Below are 20842 nucleotides of genomic sequence, written 5' to 3' on the forward strand. Positions count from 1 at the left end.
GTGCCTTCTATTTAGTTTTAATATGCTTTACGCGAGGTCACCCATTCTCTGTTGTTTATTGTTTTTCGATAGTTTGGCCGAATTTCATGAGCCGCCTCTTTGAACTAGCCCTCACATAGCGAAATATTTACGTTACACGTCGGATAAAAATAACTGTAAGTCTGTCGACTGGCCATTACTTGCTATAATGCGTGCTGCAAATAAAATAGAACAGATTACATGGCTCCAATTCTCAAGATTCAAGAATCATGGTAGGTAAGCTTAAGGTGTGTACTCAGATGTTGATTGCGGTTATAGAGATAAATATTAAAGTTGTTAGCGAAAATTTTAAGAAAGACTACAAATTACGCATAATATTTTGATTTTAATATTGCAATATGTCTGTGATTGTTTTTCAATGTTATAATGCTGCATTTTTATTGAAATAGAAAGTAGGTAAGTATTTAAATTGACTGTTCGACGCGACGTCACGACTTTTCACAAAATGGTTGTCTTAAGCCCCCCATTTACACTCTTACCTTGCAGTCCGCCTCGCAGGACTGCGGAGCAGGATATAGCTCTCATACTATACTGCTTAGCCGTCCATCATCAGAGGGCCTACCACGAAAAACGAAAATCGAAATTTCGCTATCTGCCTCCCTATAGCTCTTGCGAAAAACTAGAATATCTGGTGATAGAGAGGCAGAAAAAGAAATAACGCTTTTCGTTTTTCGCGATAGGCCCTCGTGTCGGTGCTCTTGCAATTGCAACGCAATTGCGTTATGTGCTATTTCTAAAAAAAATAGCAATTTTGGTGATTTTTGATCACATACACAGAGAATTCCTTTATATATTTCAATAAAATCTGTTAAGCCCGTGTTTTTCATTGTAAACAAAATATCGGACTACAGTCCTGCATTAACATTCACGGTCCAAATCGCTATTCGCTACATGGCAGTCCTGCTACGCAGGACGTCATACCACAGACAATTCTGCGCGGCGGACTGCAAGTGGTGGGCGGGGCTTGTAGGATTTGTAGGACCCAAGAGGCATCCTACCTGGGTGTTGCAGGACGCCAAGTAGTCCGCGACCCCATACACAATCCTACGTAATGAGGCGGACGGCGAGGCGGACTACCATGTAGGAGTGTGTCAGGTTATTACCAAAGTCCAATACAATAGGGAATATTACGCAAAACTGTGTAGGGGGGCCACTAGCACATTTAGAGGGTCTACTGTGAAATATGAAAATCTAAAAATCGTTTTCTGCCTCTATCACTCTTGCATAGTCGAACGATATTAGAGAAGCAGATAACGAAATTTATTTTTTTGGGTTTCGCGGTTGGTCCTTGTAAATGTAAACAAACCACCTTTATGCATCAATGTCATATTTATTCGCAACAAATTATCTGTGAAAACTTGTGAAAAAAACTGTTTAAGGCGTAGTATGGTACAACTTACTCTATTGTTTAGGATGTGCGCTAGAGCTGCAGTCTGGTAACAGAACATTGCAGTAATACTCCCTATTACAACAATAAACACCCATATTCGAGGGTATCTTTAAATCCCAAGTCATTTTAACAATTTCCAAAGTCTCGTCGTTTTCCAAGAAATAGTTTTCCGTAATTGACTTGGCAATTTAGTAATCACTAAGTTACATAAACATATCCTTTCCTAATTGGCATAACTGTTAACGTGCACTCAGACATAGGTATTTAAAATGCAACTAACATACATATTCGTTACGCTACTTTATGCCATTCTGTACCATATTCAGCGCAAAAGCAGGCCTGATCGATTACCTTGGTCATAAATAGTGAGAATTAGATCTTTGTATTCACACCACATCCACCCACGACCCACCACCACCACGCACCACGCACCACGAGCGACGAGTGACCCACCCAGCGAATACTTACCTATATCATTCATTACACATAAACTGACTATTCGTAGTAGTCGGAATAGAAGACCTATGAATCCTATCATTTATCTAACAACCAGTCTGTATATATAAGTTCCTAGGTTGTGTTTAGGCTTACATACCTACTCGCAATTCTCTGCTGTCCATCTGTCCGTCCGTTCTTGACTGACAGCCGGCTATATCTCAAGCACCGCATTAAGTAGACAGTCACACGTTAAGACGCTAGCCGGCCCAATGCCCTTGAGCGCCTGGGCGGAGCTAAGCGCTCTGTACCCGCACCACGCACTTACCCCGCTCACTGCCGTGCGATCGTACGTGAATTTTGTTTTGCTGCAGCGCAACAAGGTTGAAATAATAAGATACAGCCCCGAGGCGCGCGGTTGGCGCTAGACTCGTATATATGTATCTTTTGCAGATATTTTGCTCGCCGAGGACAGCATATTTGCGCCGCTTGTTTAGTTCTGCCGTTGTGATTGTGGCCGCAGCACCCGCCTTGACGGAGGTCGCCTGTAGGTAGGACGGCGCAAGCGTGTCAACGCAGGTGGCGTCCCACACAAGCGTCCTCCCCAGCCTCCACGGAATGAGTGTCATCCTGAATCTAATTGTAAATTGTAGTCGAATACAATTTGTATTCAAATACTCGAGTGCAATTTCAGATATATTTGACTAATTTGTATAGGTAATACCTAAACATTCACACATACACTAGGGTATTACACTAAGGTGTTTCACTTTTGTATAGGAAAAAAGTTTTGATATTAATTCTGACTTCGCGCGCTGACCAATCGAGTCTCCCTAAACTAAAAACTCTACACACAACTAAGGTACTGATTTGGGGCAAATTTTTTTTTTATAGTTTATTTTTAAGTTTAGTTTTTAATTTTAGTTTTTATTTAAGTTTTTAATTTAGTTTGTAATTTTGATTTTTTTTACTTAGTGTTTAATATAATGAAATAGAAATATATATACTATTTATGTTATTTTATAATTCTGTCAAATACATTTTATGAACATTTAAATTATAATTAGAGAACTAAGGTACGGTAAGGTATGCAAATCATTGGGATTTTCAATATACGCGAACATAAATGTTGTTATATCATGGTTATTTTACGTTAAACTGAACAGAATTCGCTAATTCATAATTTTATAATGGATTACACATGTTCTCCCCCAAACACGTACGCGAGCACGCGGTATCTCTGTTTTCGGGCGACACCGTGGCCGGGCCACTTCCCGTTGCGGTGATAAGTTGATAACTGTATCCTCAGCGCTTCCTAGCTTGCGTAATGCCACGTGCCACCTTCAATTGAATCTGGATTAATTATTTAGCATAAATTTTGTAGCGACGACACCGTAATGAACAATTACCTACTCTGTACATTAGTCATCTCATTTACGAGTATGTCCTATATATTTATATTGAATTTTCTGCGGTCTTAATAAATTTAATTCTTCCATAAATTTAATTTATCCATTGACAGGCTTATGGCGACTGCTGCGTAAATACATAAGCAGTCGCCAAAAGCCTGTATTTATAGGTAAGAGAAGGTATAGAGGGAAATGCTTTGAACACAATTTTTGATTCCGTAACTTTGTTTGGACTTAGGAGGTGAATATATCAAGTCCGGCCGTAGCCTTTGAGCTGGGGGGGGGGGGGGGTAAGAAGGTCCCATGATTTGGTTCTTCACCTATTATATCTTGGAAACTTTGCATCTTAGCGACATGACTACTTAAACAAACCGAAAGCTGATTAAATTTGGTACGTTTAATTTAGTCAAGTTTATCTTGAATAGTTTTCGGGATATCCTTTCTTGAAAGTTTGTTTGGGGCTTTCAATTTTATCTTGATTTCTACATCAGCAACATCAGTGAAGCTACTAGGCCATGTTTGGTATCGTTTTTGTATAAATTGGGAGTGCCAAATTTATTTCTGGTAGGTATCACATTGACACAATTCCGAAGTAATAACATATAAACCTTAAATAAATACCTTTTTTTAAACTTCTCTTCACTCTTAAACCGCTGAACCGATTTTGTTGCGGTATAGAGTATTTTGGGTATTTGTCTCAAAAATCATTCTTTAAAGGTGTGAAATTGAAATTGAAATTGAAATATTTATTGCAGACCGTGGTCCATAGTGTGTTAGTATAGGTACAATTAATATTTACATGTAGGTAACATAGGTAATTAAATTATGGAATTATGGAAATGGGGTGTGGGAGGAATTCAGCTTCTTCGCCGAAACTGAATTCCTGTGGTTCATACTGTTTAGGTTTGAAGTCATGTTTGGTATCATTTTCAACCAAATCAAACATGTAGACCATCCCAAATTTCATTTAAATCGGTTCACCAGTTATTGATTCCCCATACAAACTTCCACCCCACTTTTCACACTCTCAAAAGATGATTTTGGTCATAAAAACTATCCTATGTCCTATACCGGGACTCAAACTATCTCTATACCAAGTTTCAACAAAAACGGTTCAGTTTAAAAAAAAATATTTTTTTAAAATTTTGTTTTTACTTCGGAATGGTGTCAATGTGATACCATAAATGAGTTTAGCACCCCCGATTTACACGAAAACGATACCAAACACGGCCTAGCAGCTTCACTGATGTAGATATCAAGATAAAATTGAGAGCCCCAAATAAACTTTCAAGAGCGAATATCTCAAAAACTATACAAGATATCGAAAAACATCACGAAATAAAACTTGTAACAAATGTAACCTTTCATTTTGCAAAAGTTGCTATGGCGCTAAGACGCATAGTTTCCGAGATATAATCGAAAAACAAAAAAATAGAACCTTTAAGGCCGTTCCATCGGCTTGCCGCCGTCACTGTCACATTTCGCAAGAAAGAACGGGAAAGATCATACGCGTCAAGTGTCAATTTTGATCGAATTATGTCGATTTTTATTTATTTTAAAAACGTTACCTTAGAATATCGAAATTCGAAAGCTATGAAATTACTATTTAAGTCAAGATTGTTTTTTCTTCTTTTTTTGTTTATAGTATCACATAATAAATAACCGAGTAAAGTAGGATTAAAAGTCCGAGTTAGATGGTACTTTGGGAATTAATTGTATCGAGCGAAGTATCATAATTCGTGCATCGGAAGCTATGTTGTTAAAGATAATATAGTCAAGAACTACATATATTTTTTCCTCGTCTACGAATATCAACGCCTCTTAGAAAAACATGATCATATAAGGAGATTTTTCGCCTTCTGGCTCAGGGAACCGCCTTAAACCCCCCTCTCCCCCAGGCTCAAGGGCTACTACGGTCGGGGACTTTTGATATGTTCACCTCCTAACTAGTCCAAACAAAGTTACGAAGTCAAAAATTGAGTTCCAAGCATTTCCCTCGATAACTTTTTTGAGCGTTCATTTTCTGGCCTAATGTAAATCGATAATTATTACCTACAAATACCGAATCTAGTTGCTAGCCTACTGAAATAACTTTTTCTAGATAACTAAAACTAATTAATACCAAAATATTACTTTGCTAATCCGCGAAAAGATAACGTGCTAGTAGTGCTAGTCAATCAGTGCTAACCCGTCAGTGTCATTATTTGATAACTAAAACACCCATATCCAACATGATTAAATATTTTAATGTTTTATAGAAAAATATGAGACAGAAAACGTGTTCAATTTGAATATTGTGGCATCTACGATACTCGTAGCATGGCACTAACTTAGCATTCCACGATGTCTTAAACATGCAAGATTCATTTTAAATGTTTATCTCTCAATTTACATACATAATGAAGTTTACAGAGTATAACAGCACAGACAGCTCGGGGACGATGGTTCTTATACCTGCTTGGCGAACGCATATCCGTTATTTAGGCACCGGCTGTATTTTTGCGATATGTAAGTTCTTACATTTAAAACACCTCCTGATAAGTGCACATTTAGCGTATACATTTTTTTCTTACTCATGCATGGAATGGAAGTGTTATCTTTCTGTGCCTCCAGTGTATAAGGGTTAAACTCAAATAATGTAAATTTCCAGTATGGCCAAAAAACGTTACAAACCGAATTTTTCCTGCATTCTTTATAAAAAAAATGGTTTTTGTTTTTAGCTTAGATAGTTTTAATGATGAAATATAACTTATCATTTAAATTGACCCGACTTTTGTGAAAGTAACAGAAATATTGGCTTTGAAAAAAAAACTTATATCCCTTTTCACAAGAATAATGAACGTGTGAAAAGGTTAAACTACACTTTCTCTAGCATTGCTAACACCTTTTTGAACTTTTGTATTGTGTAAAGAAACCATTTTGGGAACTGAATATTGCATTTTTTTAGGATAATGTAAAAAAAAACCAAACCATAATTATCAATGTAGCAGTTGTTGTACTTACTTGTTATTTTTGATCCCCATGTTTGTTTGTTTTTTATTATCGTTCCCCAATTGTTTCATAATGAGTCTCTTCCAGTTGTCTATTCTTCTACATGACTTTCTTTATTATATTTGAATTCACTCACCACAATGAAGAATTTTTTTTTCTTTGCGGTTAATTTTTTCGCAGGGAATTCAGTTTTATATAGCACACTGAAGTAATAGTCTGCTAACAAACTATCCTGCAGTTTGGCAGAAGAATACATTGTAAAAGTAAGGTTTATTTCGCCAGAATATTTTTTTATTATTATTATAAAAGCTGGCATAAGTCATGACGACACGGGACTCGGGAGTCTAGCGGCGTACGCGCCGTCGACCCGACCCCTCTTCCGCACCCCGCGCATCCTATTGACTTCCACCATTTTGCACAAATCGAACAAATTATTCAATTATAATATATGGTAACACTACAGACATGTTTGCGACGGCCAGAGTACCTGACTTCTTCGCGATCCTCAGAGCCAGAATAGCCTCCTTTTGGGAAGCTAAGACGCTCCAAAAACGAAATTCTGAGGACGATAAGTGAGAACCGAAATAGTCATGTTGTTAGGCATTGGCTATCTGTTCATCAGAACGAGAACCGGAAATAATCATATTAAGTATTGAATTTTATTTAATACTCAATATTTTAATTTTCGTTAGTTAAGCTAGTAAGTATAGTTAGTTATTAAGAAGTGTATGGGTTTTTTTAATGCCTGCAATAAAACATTTTATTATTATTATTGTATCTCCTTGTGGATTTCACGGGCCTATAAATCCCGGTCTTTTGATAGGCTTGCGTGGGGATATAGATCCAACACGTAGATGCCCCTTGGAGAGCTTTAATGTCATGTAGAACGCCTGCTGGAACCCGTTTACAGGTGCAACAATAGACACCCATGAACCGGTCGCAGCAGGCATTGGGACTATTGTAGAAAAAGTGAACAGTATACCGGTCTATGGATTGAAGTTTGGGTGGACAATGAGACTGGGCTATTGTAAAGACGTCCGGACACCTGCCATAACAATGTTTTCACAAGTTATCGAGGCAAGTGGTGACTTGCCGCTGACTAGATGGGCCCCTGAAACTGCCGTCGTAAAGACGACCAGGAGCAACACCGGTGTGAGCGGCTCAGGGGTGTCGAGAAGTGTGCGCCGCTTTCTACCCAGTGGCTGTTAAGAGCCACTGTGCCAACTCGCGTCTTATGCATCTTTCACTTCCACCCCTGGAGCATATAGCTCTAGCGACTACTCTCTGGACAGCCAATGAAGGAAAGCCAGAGCTGAGAGTCCTGCGGGTCCCCTTGGGGTCCACTCCGAACGACGAAGACACGCCGGAGACAGAGACCCTGACCGACTCTCGGGAGCACTCGGGTCCGTGGGATCGTTACTCCCCAACAGCTCGCCACAAGCTGCCCTGCGGGCTTATTATTATTATTAATACTACTTTTACGTAAAATATAAATTGTTTAACATTGTAGAAAGTGGGCAAAATGTTTCACATTGACCAACTAAGTTTTGCCGTCATTCACGAACTAGACCCGGTAGTTGAATTAGATCTAAGTGAATTTTGATTTCTTTGCACCGAATGTTACTTGAAATGTAGTTTATTCACTAAGATTAAACTTTACTTTAACCATCGCTCGTAACACGATTCTTAAGTACCAATTTTTCAAACGAGATTATGTGAAAATAAATCGTTTTGAACATAATAGTTAAGTTTTTTGGCAAACTTTTACTCTTTTGCACAATTGATATCTCAGCAACTAGGGTCGTAGGGCTCTGAGTGTCAACACAAAAGATGTAGTTTCACGAAATTAACATTATACTGGCAAAATTTGTAATTTAGACAAACTCGACTTGAACCCTTTTACACTGGAGGCAGAGCTTTAATGTAGCATTTCGAGCACTTAAGTATTGATAAAAATTGCATTCGCCTGCATTTGATGCGAGGGGATTTGCTCACACACTAAAAAACTCCGGTTTTATTTGCATTGGTTTAATAGAAGTTAATTTTATTGTTTAATTAACTTCCTTGCATCTTGAAAACATCTTTAAAGATAGAATTTTGTTTATAATTGTCAGGCGAACGATATTGTAGTCAAATGGTAGCCATATTGAGAAAATCGTTTTTTTATTATTCCTAAAATAACAATAAATCCATATCCATACTAATATTATAAATGCGAAAGTATTTTTGTCTGTCTGTCTGTTTGTGTGTTACCTCTTCACGCTTAAACCGCTGAACCGATTTAGTTGAAATTTGGCGTAGAGATAGTTTGAGTCCCGGGGAAGGACATAGGATAGTTTTTATCCCGAAAATCATCCCTTAAGAGGGTGAAAAGCGGGTTGGAATCATGGTGGAATTGAGATAATAAATGAGTTGCCTGATATTTGTGTGCATATTATGCTCAAATTGAATGATTGCTATAAGACTTTCTCCAGGCGCTATTCTTACTCTAGCTGGGGTTACTAAGTCCACTCAGACGAAGTCGCGGGCAAAAGCTATAATTGACACTAATCGGTTTTAAAATTTTTGTTTCAAAAATGTGCCATATCCGCATTTTACTATAGGATAATTATTAATTACACTGTTAACAGAAAATTATCACAAAATTGTGACATATCCAAAACTTTTGTGTCATGTCATTGTTGTACGTTTAACATTTACTCATCAAAAACGGATATGGCAATAATACAAATGATTTTTTACTCCTCATGCACGTAAAGTGCGACTTTAAGTCGTGCGTAGAGGACATGAAGTTGCTTATTATGTTCTAGAGCATCTCGCTGCGCTCGAACAATAAATTGTCTCGGATAAAAATGGACCGCTGTATGCCCTTGTTGTGTACAATCTACTATTATTTCATGATTAAGTATTTGTATAATACTTTCAATAGTAAATATATGTATGTGTCTAAATGGTAAATAAGTCAAATATTTCCTAAATGTAAAACTATCACTATCGATCTCCTAAATTATATAATTTTGTAAACGAACGAATTGATATATATACTTTACAACGACATGAATGTAAGAAAAAGGTGACACACACACACACACACACGCACGCACGCACGCACGCACGCACGCACGCACGCACGCACGCACGCACGCACGCACGCACGCACGCACGCACGCACGCACGCACGCACGCACGCACGCACGCACGCACGCACGCACGCACGCACGCACGCACGCACGCACGCACGCACGCACGCACGCACGCACGCACGCACGCACGCACGCACACACACACACACACACACACACTGGATTAAGTTAATTTAATGTATGAATAAATTAATTTAGAGCATGCCTTATAGTAAATTATTACATACATATTGTAATATTTTAAATAAAATTTGGTTGTACCCCTTCAAATTATGGAAGAGCGGGGCCTTCTGCCACAAGTATATTTTATACTTAAAAGAAGGTTCCAACCCTATTGCCATTTAAATGCACATTGTAAACCAAATAAATTATTTTTCATTTTCATTTTTTCATTTTTTCAAAACTTCAAAAAAAATTTTTTTTTTCTTCTTTTCGCTGTCCAGCAAACCAATGTACTCACCCGACGATATATCAATCACGTTACGATAGGAAATTGACCATAAGTATTTCCTTATTACTTATTTATTTATTCATTTTTATAATTTATAATATTTGAAAATGACTCTGTCTGTCTATGTGTTACCCCCTCTTCACGCTAAAACCTCTGAACCCCGATTTAGATGATTCTTGGTAACTACGATAGACTTCGGGCCAAAAGCAGACATTACATATATCTCAGTCATCGCCTCCCGATGTCCCGATTGATATTGTGTCAGATGATAGTTTAGATGCTATTTTAAACAAAAAAACCGTCAGCCGTTTGTATCACGTTGGAAAGACCGTCAGCTGATGACATGAACATGTAAAAAATACGCGCCTTACCACTTATGTCCGCAAAGTATGCGTACTGAGTAATCAGTTTATTGAAATGCCTGATGAAAGGAACTATCATCTGACAAAGTATCAAACGGGAGGCGATGACAATTTTTTTTTACGTGTTTTGGTGGCTGCCATTCCTCAACCCACCAACGGTGCGGCAGCTGACGTCCACGAGGGTTCATCATACATAGCCGTTAACCACTATACGAGTAATCGCCCGGGAGGCGATTGGTCATGAAAGTCTGTTCCTGGCTCGCTCTCTATGAAGATAGTTAGTCTCGTGGAAAATCATCATTCTACTTATTTCTACCCAGTGTGTATATTCATAATGAGTTTATAAATAAACCTTCTTATATCAAAATTCTTATCATTCCCCACACCTAAACCCACCATTCAGCGGGTTTTTGAACCTTCCCTCGTAATTTTTTAAACTCTTGTAAATAAAAATTGTTCAACTATGTATTAACATAATATATTTTCCACACACTTTTTAACATTAACAAAATAATGTGTAGGTAAATATGCTTAGGTTTATTTATGGCACCGATATCATACTAATATTTTGCGGTTCCGATTATAGACCCTAATATTTCAAGCCGAAATGTCCGCCTTATCTTTCGGTAGTATTTAAAATACATTATGTCCAAAAACAAAAGTAAAGGTGTTTCCGATAATAACATTTAGTACCATATTTGAATCCTTGCTTCAAAAAAAGCTTGGTTAAAATACTCAACAGTTTGGTTGCAACTGAAATTTTTCATTTTAAATTGAACGGAAAATTGTAGAAAATTTGTAGACTATTCGAACCTGCGATAACCCGACATTTGCAATACCAGTATTGAAAATCTAGTATTGATGTTACCTTACCTACCTACATTGGCTACATCCTTAGTAATGTACATAATCATTTGTTACACAACTTTGATAATCATATAAATTACCTATTGATCATCTGGCCTTTATGAATAACTAGGCATCATAACTCGCTGTGTCTTTTGTCATAGTAGGGGGAAAATAGCAGAATGCCGTTTTTACAATAAATGGTACTTAATTTTTTACAGAAGTAACAAAATATAGAATTCTTGCCTTGATATCACAAGTCAGAAAATTGATAATGTTCAAACGTGATTGCACTTTAAAAATAATCGCAATCGCTATCCTCAATCATTATGTATGTACCAAAAATCAAAAGGAACAATAGAAACTTAAATAAACTTCAATTACCCCTTTCAAAACTAATAAAATTAGTCTCATCGTCCTCATCGAGCCCTCACTATATGGGGTATATGCTAATTAATATATGCAACCACGTATTACCAAACTCCCTAAAAAACATTGAAAAACTGCCAATGTACTCAGTTATTTATTCCCTATTGGAAACTTAATTTCGCCTTTAATATATTTACGGCGATAGCACAAAGCTCGGTATGTTTCATACAGATTTTAAATGAAGTGCTAAATGTATAGGTTTAAAGGTAAGTAAGTAGAGGTAATTGTATCTAGGCAAGTAAGCGATCCCGACCGGCGACAGCGCAAGGCCGAGTGTGGGCTGGCTCCGTGAGCGCGGCGCCTCGCTTCTTACCACGAGTACCACGACACTACGTTTTTTGCACTACACACGCGCGGCATATTGATTCTATACACTTCATTACAGAGCAATTAACATCGTATTAAGACCGCTGCGACTTTATCAAGGGTAATAGCACAGACTTTTAAGGAAGTTATTCGTTAGCGCACATCTATCCATCATTATGAACGCAGAGGCTCTGCTCTGGCGCTTACATTTTTCGAAGAAAAAGTTAAACGTACGTATTTAATAGGCGTGATAGACTTCTAGTTACAAGCAATTACATGCTAGATATGTTTTTTTTTTGTAATGGGAGCAAGTCGGTAATAATTAAGCTTCGTGGTGCCTGAAATAAAAAGCACATAAAGTAGTAGGTACTTACAGTATTAATAACCACTTACACATAAGTACCTCATACTAACAAATATATGTTCCTAGTACCACTTGTGAGCTTACTCTGATTATAAAATTAACAAAATCGTTCTATTCACCATGCTCATACATTTTCTGCAAAACTATGAAAGATAAATTCAGCAGCAGAGCTAGAAAATAAAGATTCATAAGAATTACAGAATTTCACAGAAATGATTAGGCAAATCATGCATCATCATAGGCTACGAATGCACTCATAATTTTACTAGCCAACCATAAGTTAAAGTAAACATCCTAATTACAAAGAATTTACATTAGACTTGATTTTTTGCATCATAGCAAAACATAATAACAATGTTGATGATGTGTGGTGTGTAAAAAATACGCTTTGCTAGAAGAACCGGTGCGACCGCATACCGCGCGCTTGCGGCAAGGCCCGGCGCGCGGCGCTCGGCGGCGACGCGGGCACCTGCGCACCCGCTCTCGACACTCACCCACTTTCACATTTGGACCCGACATCCACATACGCTCCACATTTAAACCCTTCTGCACCTTACGCTACACATTATAAGAACTAATTTACCGAAACAGGGGATGTTTGTTTGCAGCGCATACAACGCGTGGCAACCATCAACAATTAGGTATTATGATTATGACCAGACAGTGCCAACGTAAATAAAGACATTGGTGCAGCCAAATAAATATACAGTTTGGAGATTTTAATTAAGCATGGACCTAATTGAAACTGTAAAGCCAGGAGCTTGAAAGTCGAATGAGCTGAAGATTTTTTTCTATGTATATAATATTTCTATAATTATAGATTTCTAGATAAAGTTGAATTACAGCGTAATGACTATTAAATTAAACTTTTCATAATCTGACAGCTGTAATTTGTTTGCATAAGTACAAAGTCATTTGTAATTGGCTACATTTAAATTGCGAGATAGAAGCATCTTAAAATAGTACCTCATTATTTATTAAGATATTCTTAAGTTTGTACTTGTACCTAGTACCTACGTCGCGGCTTGGCGCAGTCTGCGAACGCATTTCAATCATTACAGGTACTTGAATTAGCAATTTACTTGTAACTATAAAGTACAATTTACGCGATATTAATAGACGGCAGGGCCTCGATAAAAATAGTTGGACACGGAACATTACTTAATTATTGGCCAGCCCCGTCCCGTCCGCCACTTCTAACGTTAGAATTGCCGGGTTACTGGATTCAATTAAATTGTCATGAAGGTTCCGAGAACTATTATTACGGTAGCGGCATTTTACTATTAAATTATCAACTCGCTTTTTGTTGCATAAAATAAATTTGCACATAATAGCTGTCGTGGTCGCTAGAATTTGTATTTGCAAGAGCTTAGCTACAATTATTTTAAAAAACGCAATTTGCCAACCGTTTTTAAAATCAAATAAGTCATTGAGGTATGTTGGTACTTATTTCTAACAGTACAATCAAGTTTAAAATGAGCTCGAGTACTAACGAATTAGATCCCGTGCACCTTTTTAAAATTCTTGACTTTAAACAGTAAGTCAACATACATGGCGACCCGTTTGCGGCTTACGAGATGGAAAACGAGGCGTTAACTTTGGAGAATTTAATACAGCGCGAAATAAAACTGCGCCTCGATAAATAACACGGCTCATTAAAGTAAGCGGTGCGCGGGAGCCAAGAGATGCTATCAACCGGCTACTAGCCGTATATAAAAAGGCTAATGGCACCCCCAGGTCAAGTTGACCCCGGTCCACGACGCAGCCGCGCTGGCGCACCGATCTCACGCAAATTAACTATCAGAATAATACATTTTTTAATACAGTTGCTCAAAAAGTGCTACTTTACGTAGCTGTATAGCGTTCGCAAAGTTGCTTTTTGCGAACTACTTTTTAGGGTTCCGTACCCAAAGGGTAACTCCGCTGTCCGTCTGTCCGTCTTGTCTGTCTGTCACCAGGCTGTATCTAATGATCCGTGATAGCTAGACAGTTGAAACTTTCACAGATGATGTATTTCTGTTGCCGCTATAACAACAAATACTAAAAAGTACGAAACCCTCGGTGCGCGAGTCCGACTCGCACTTGGCCGGTTTTTTATTATTATTTGGCTGAATGGACGACCTATTATCATTGCCGAGTTGGATGTCGTTAATAGAAGAAAAAAACCGGCCAAGTGCGAGTCGGACTCGCGCACGAAGGGTTCCGTACCATTACGCAAAAAACGACAAAAAAATTACGTTTGTTGTATGGGAGCCCCACTTAAAATATTTATTTTATTCTGTTTTTAGTAGTTGTTTTTGGTGTGTGTGTTTGTTAGTGTTTTGTTATAGCGGCAACAGAAATACATCATCAGTGAAAATTTCAACTATCTATAGCTATCACGGTTCATAAGATACAGCTTGGTGCCAGGCGGACAGACAGCGGAGTCTTAGTAATAAGGTCCCGTTTTTACCCTTTGGGTACGGAACCGTAAAAACAGAAAAGGTAAAACCGGCGCCCGCAATTTTTACTTAAAATTTAGTTGTATCAAAATAAATAACTTAAATTGCAACTGTAAGAGTGTTTTTGTATGAAATGGGTTAATGTGATTAATTTTGGCAATGTTAATCAACATAAACGTAGCAGTGCTGAATAATATACAATGTCATTTAAGTTCAAGGGAAAATTCGTAACTGTAAGTGTAACTCATGTATGTATTTGTTTTATATCTAGTGATTTTTTTCGCAAATGTATTAAAAAACGTCGTTCAATGTACGTGTGAAAATGTTTTTATTTACTTGTCCCGTGTCTTTTCGTCCCGTGTCGGGCTCTTAATAATAAAATAACACACTTTCTACACTTGCATTGAAATGTAGATACTATTGACTCCATCTCCTAAACTGCAAGTTATAGTTATTTGTTATACAAGGGTGCAAAGTTGTATTTTACCCGCGAGTGTGGAATTGAAACACGAGCAAGCGAAAGGATTCTATAGTTGAACCACGAGCGAAGCGAGTGGCTCTAAAATAGAATCCTGAGCGTAGCAAGTGTTTCAACACACGAGAAGTAAAATACATTTGCACCCGTGTGTAACACAAAACTTTTCCTTTCACTATAGCGAGGAAAGTGCAACATCCACAGGCGTTAGATCATCTTCATCACTGGAATCACTTATTTTGTACGATATTATAACAGAAAACACTGGAAATTCTGTTTTTTACGTGAGTCGGTGAGAATTGTTTTTAAATAAAAAATTTGTTGACAATGTTGACATTTCTGTTCTGACCTGACGTATGAAATGTCAACAATGCGTTTTGAAATTGCATCGACTCAACTTGTGCGTTCAGAATTATATTTAACATCATTATAAAAAATCTAACGTTTCTTATGGAATTTTAAGGTTTATGACTTAAAATTATTAAATAAAGCTAAATTTGGTATTTTTTATTAGATTCTCAAACTATTTATTTAATGATAATTAATATCGAACGAACCATTATCATGAGCGATTTACGTTTTGTTATCTGTCAAGCTACTTAAACACGCTCCATTCAAGGTCAAATTACTTTCCCCACTAGTGGATAAAATGCGTTTTCCCCCGTTTGTTTTAAAGGATAAAAGACGGCTTTCCGAGCTAGTGAGGGGAAAAATATTTCCCCCACCAGTTATAATATTTCTTCGTTGCCATAAAAACTATATTAGTGGCAGAAATAAAATGTATAAATTAAATAATATCTTGATCTCGAATAGAATTCAGCTTTAAACTTATGAGTTCACTCTTCTATTGCATTTGTCTAATATGCAGCTTGATAAATCATACAAAGTTCTACGGGACGGTGTTCCATCGTCGTTTTGTGGCACGCGACAAAAAAGCCCATTAAGCAAATGTATATTTTAATACAGAATAAGCGATAAATCTCGCGATGGGCTTTCGAATTCCGCGCAAGTCATCCGACGAGGTGAGATCGGCTGGGAAATACCACTCGCATGTAGGTACTTACGTACTCAACCTTGCTCATATACTTATGTCGTGTCGCTGACAACTATGCAGTGATAACGAATTAATATGTGACAGTGACAGTGTCATCTGCAAATAAAATTAATCACAACGATTTATACAACTATTGATTGTTATCAAGAGATAGGTATGCTAAGAGGATGTTGTAAGATTACAGATAGGCTAATTTTATTGGATAACACAGATTTGTTGACTGCTCTGAAATCAATCCAAAATTATTTTACTATGCACCCGATGTCGATAGCTCCTTTATTTAGATCAAAACAACATCTATGTATTATTAGATAAACAGAAAGACAGTAAAAAAGATAGCGGCACTATTTATAAGAATAAGTAGCATTTAAAATCCAAGCAATAATGGAATGCTCGGAACAGCTGCGTCGGATTGCTAGTGTATGCGGTTCATTGGGGTTCCGCATTGCGAGTTTTTGCGCGGGCGCTGCGCGGCTCGGCACGCGCCGCGCCGGCCCGGCCCGCCACGCCGGCACCTCACCGGTTCACTGACTAGCTTTGAACAATGCTACCAGAAGGACTTATAACCCTTAATATTGATATCCATGTAAGATATGTTCATTCCGGCTTGGTACATTAATAGGGTCCATTTCATTATTGAAAGAATATGGTTACTGATTTTAAATAACTAGTAAGGTAAGTTCTTCGAACCTGTGCGTGCATTACAGTAAGGTAAAAGTAGTTGTTACACTTGTTACCTAATATTCTTTAAATTTAGCATGCAGTAAAAAACATAATGCATGAAATGTTCTTACTATGCTTAGTGCTTCCAAATGCAGATTGATCTACCTAACAGCAAAATCAGTTGGTATATTTCGTCTTCAATATTTTAAACAAAGCCTTTAAACTACCACCTACGAGGCTACGAGCTACGACTGATAGGTAAGTCGAAATATTTTTGTACCGTTATTTGAAACGCCCAAATTGGGTTGCGCAAATTTTTCACAGAATTTTCCAGAAGTGGATAGGTGCTAATTAACTTGTGTTTATTGTCTGGGTGTGAATTTGTCGCACGTAATATTTAGACACATTGTCCTAACACGAAGCGTGATAAATTTATTAGGCGACAGTGTGTCTGCCAAAGTGCCAAGCTGGTCATAATGATCAGAAAGTCGAATATGCCTCTTCTTCTGCTATGGTAAATTCGTTTACAGATTTTTATTTGGGTGTCATAATTATTTATTAATCTTAGTTGATGCCAAACTATTTTAAAGTAAGTAGTCGATACTTCGAATTCTTATACTCAAATCAGCATATTTTTGTTTCTTCGGTCAATGATCTGAGTGAGGCATATGATTCGCGCACGACCACTTCTGCCATTTAGTAGGTACCTAATAATACGTTACTGGACTCAACTAAAAAAACTGAAAGTTCACATTGCGTAATTTAAATATGACACTGTCAGTCGTCATTTATCTCCTAGCCTAGACAATTCTGTTTATTTTTAACCGACTTCAAAAAAAGAGGTTATCAATTCGACCGTATTTTTTTTGTATGTATGTAACTCCGTCATTGGTGAACCGATTTGGAAAATTGATTTTTTATTTGAATGTGTATAGTCCCAAGTAGGTCACGTTTTCATCAAAACCCACTTCTGATGATGGGGTCCATTAGGAATCCAATCATCAGAATAGTTAAAATACTGGTTCTTTTGTTCTTACCAAACTATACCAGGGTTGGCATTCGGTTTGACGGCAACTTGTCGCTTTTAAGATTTGGCTTGGCACCGACTTCAAACGTATCAGTTTGCTAGCGCATATAAAACGAGATAATATTTTATTTTTTCCCGTTTGAAGTCGGTATTACTTTTTTTTTAAGATTAATTTTATTAAATATTTTGCGACGGATTAGGTTCTTTAAAACGTATGTTTTTGTGTTCATCGAGGTGCCTTTGACAAGTTTTTCTAATTTATCGATATTATGAATTATAATATGTTGTACTTATATGCCGTGACGCCATTTATCTCACTTCATTGCTAATTGGATGTAGCGTGACAACAAGATGATTATAGCAATGTAAATTATAAAATGTGTCACGAAACTTTTAATAATATGGATATTATTTAGTCTTCTAAATACGATTGAAAGTTTGTTTATAATATTACTTTAATAACAAATAATAGATTACAAAGTAAACTACATGCTTGTAATGATCACAGTGCCCAGTATTATAGAAAATACATCTGAATGTAAGATAGGTACCGATACAGTTATTAGGGTTCCGTACCCAAAGGGTAATGACGGGACCATATTACTTAAGACTCCACTGTCCGTCTGTCTGTCACCAGGCTGTATCTCATGAACCTTGATAGCTAGACAGTTGAAATTTTCACAGATGATGTATTTCTGTTGCCGCTATAACAACAAATACTAAAAACAGAATACAATAAATATTTAAGTGGGGGCTCCCATTTTTTGCCGTTTTTTGCGTAATGGTACGCAACCCTCTTGCGATTGCGCGAGTCTGACTCGCACTTGGGCGGATTTTAAATAGTAATATGAAATCCGGAGACCATCATAAAATAATGTCAAAGTGACGTTGTGAATCGAAAGATTAGTTTTACTGTTTGTTAATGTGGCACGATTTCATTGCCATTTTACCTACCTTGCAATGGCACCGAAAGCAATTGCCCCAGTTCTGGTCCAGCCTCTTATCGTTGAGACGCACTGGCTCCCCTTCGTTGGAGCACGGCTCCCGCCGACCCTCTGTAATACAACCACACAGCCTTAGATTAATCGCACATTAGTGCACGCACATGTACCTAACTATAGGTATATACGAGGTGCATGATTAAGTTAAAATTATTAATACTAACACAAAGATATGTAATATTTAATATAGGATCGTCATGTATTGTAGCTTAATCTACTTATCTACTGAATAGTACTAGATTCTACTGTAAGTACATATATTACAAATTCTGCGACGAATTTAAGTATTTGTATATTATATTGAGCTACATAGATCTCCGACAAAATATATATCTGGGGAAGCGTTCGACATGCAAAGTGACACGATAACATCTTACGCTCTCCACCCGTGATTCTAGTGTCTCGGGGGTAAAATATCTCTGAAACCTTCCGGCGTGGTTTTCACACTTATTTATTAGTTACGTTAATTGAAAACAATATATCATTATTGATAATATTGAATAATGGCTTTACTGACCTTATTTGAAAAGTAAGTCAGCCATCTTTCGTTTAAAGTTTTAGCCAATTGTATTGGCTGGTTGATTGTTTTATTTCGTAAAATTTGCTTTTATCGTGTATGGGCTGAAGAACTAAAAAAGTTTGCCAGCGACGACTGGCAATAGCTTAAGATAGGAAAATGTGGAGTAAAATGGAGGAGGCCTTTACTCGTCAAGAGGTCCTTAATAATAAAAATAAAAAACCGGCCAAGTGCGAGTCGGACTCGCGCACGAAGGGTTCCGTACTATTACGGAAAAATTGCAAAAAAATCACGTTTGTTGTATGGGAGCCCCATTTAAATATTTATATTATTCTGTTTTTAGATTTGTTGTGAATTGTTGAAAATTTCAACTGTCTAGCTATTACGGTTCATGAGATACAGCCTGGTGACAGACAGACAGACGGACAGACGGACAGACGGACGGACAGACGGACAGCAGAGTCTTAGTAATAGGGTCCCGTTTTTACCCTTTGGGTACGGAACCCTAACAATTAAATTATTGTATAAAATTACTACCGACTTAAACATGCATGTTAAATAATTTGATAATATTTAATTTAATTTATTAATGTATTACTATCATTATGTTTTGAATTTAATAATGAAATACAAATATGTGCATAATTATATTAAGGAATTAAATGGCTTAAATAAATAAATAAAACATTGGCTGGTAACTATATAACATCTTATAATATATTTATGATGTTTTTGAATCCGTTTAGCTACAAGAGCGTATTCAGTCACTCGTGCAGCAAGCAAGCTATGCTGACAGGCACTATTAGGTCAGGGGAGTGAGCTCTAGCAATGACCACGCGGAGGAGTGCGGTCGAGGCGTGGGAAGCAAATGTCCTCTTATAGCAGGCAAGCGTTGCACCAGGTGCACTTGCCGACGCAAATACCGGACGGCTGCGGTTACATGGATTTGTGAAATGAACCGTTTGAAATATGCTCGAAGCCTATTCAAGTATTCACTAGTCAAGATTCAATAAATAATAACATTTAAACTGGGGCCATGAACTTTTTGGATTTACTTACGTCTACAAAGTTATAACAGAGAAGTACAAAAACATTCTGCCTTCAGGATTTCATTTACGATACAGTCGATTCAGTAGATTACATGGATTTATGAATTCAAGGCCCCCTTCTTTCTTTCACTAAAATTGATATGCGAATCGCTTTCAAAGGTTTAAATCGTACAAATTCAGTAAACAATCACATTTGAAAACGGCCATGGCTTTTGATTATTTACGTCAATCTCTACAATTTTTTTGGTTAAGAACAAAAAAAGTTATAAAAAACATCCAGCTTTAATAAGGAACAATGCAGTAAATATTCTATAATCCAAAATTTGAGCCAAACGTAATTTCTACCGACTGATCGAAGAAGATCTATTAAAGCCTAGTAGGTTCGTGTTCTTCTCTCACTCTTACTGAGCGTAAGCGTGAGCGAGATGGATATCATGTTTTGAATTTGAT

The 20842-nt window shown here is 37.3% G+C and overlaps 1 protein-coding gene across 1 annotated transcript in view; it reads right to left on the reverse strand.

The window, feature by feature from the left end:
• Window positions 1-20842, reverse strand: part of LOC134742459 (BMP-binding endothelial regulator protein) — a 95928-nt gene that overhangs the window by 22566 nt on the left and 52520 nt on the right. The window contains exon 3 of the mRNA XM_063675634.1: window positions 18780-18880. Within this exon, the coding sequence (XP_063531704.1) occupies window positions 18780-18880 (101 nt within the window). The remainder of the gene's footprint in view (window positions 1-18779; window positions 18881-20842) is intronic.

The sequence above is a fragment of the Cydia strobilella genome, chromosome 6 (assembly GCF_947568885.1).
Source record: "Cydia strobilella chromosome 6, ilCydStro3.1, whole genome shotgun sequence".
Lineage (NCBI taxonomy): Eukaryota > Metazoa > Arthropoda > Insecta > Lepidoptera > Tortricidae > Cydia > Cydia strobilella.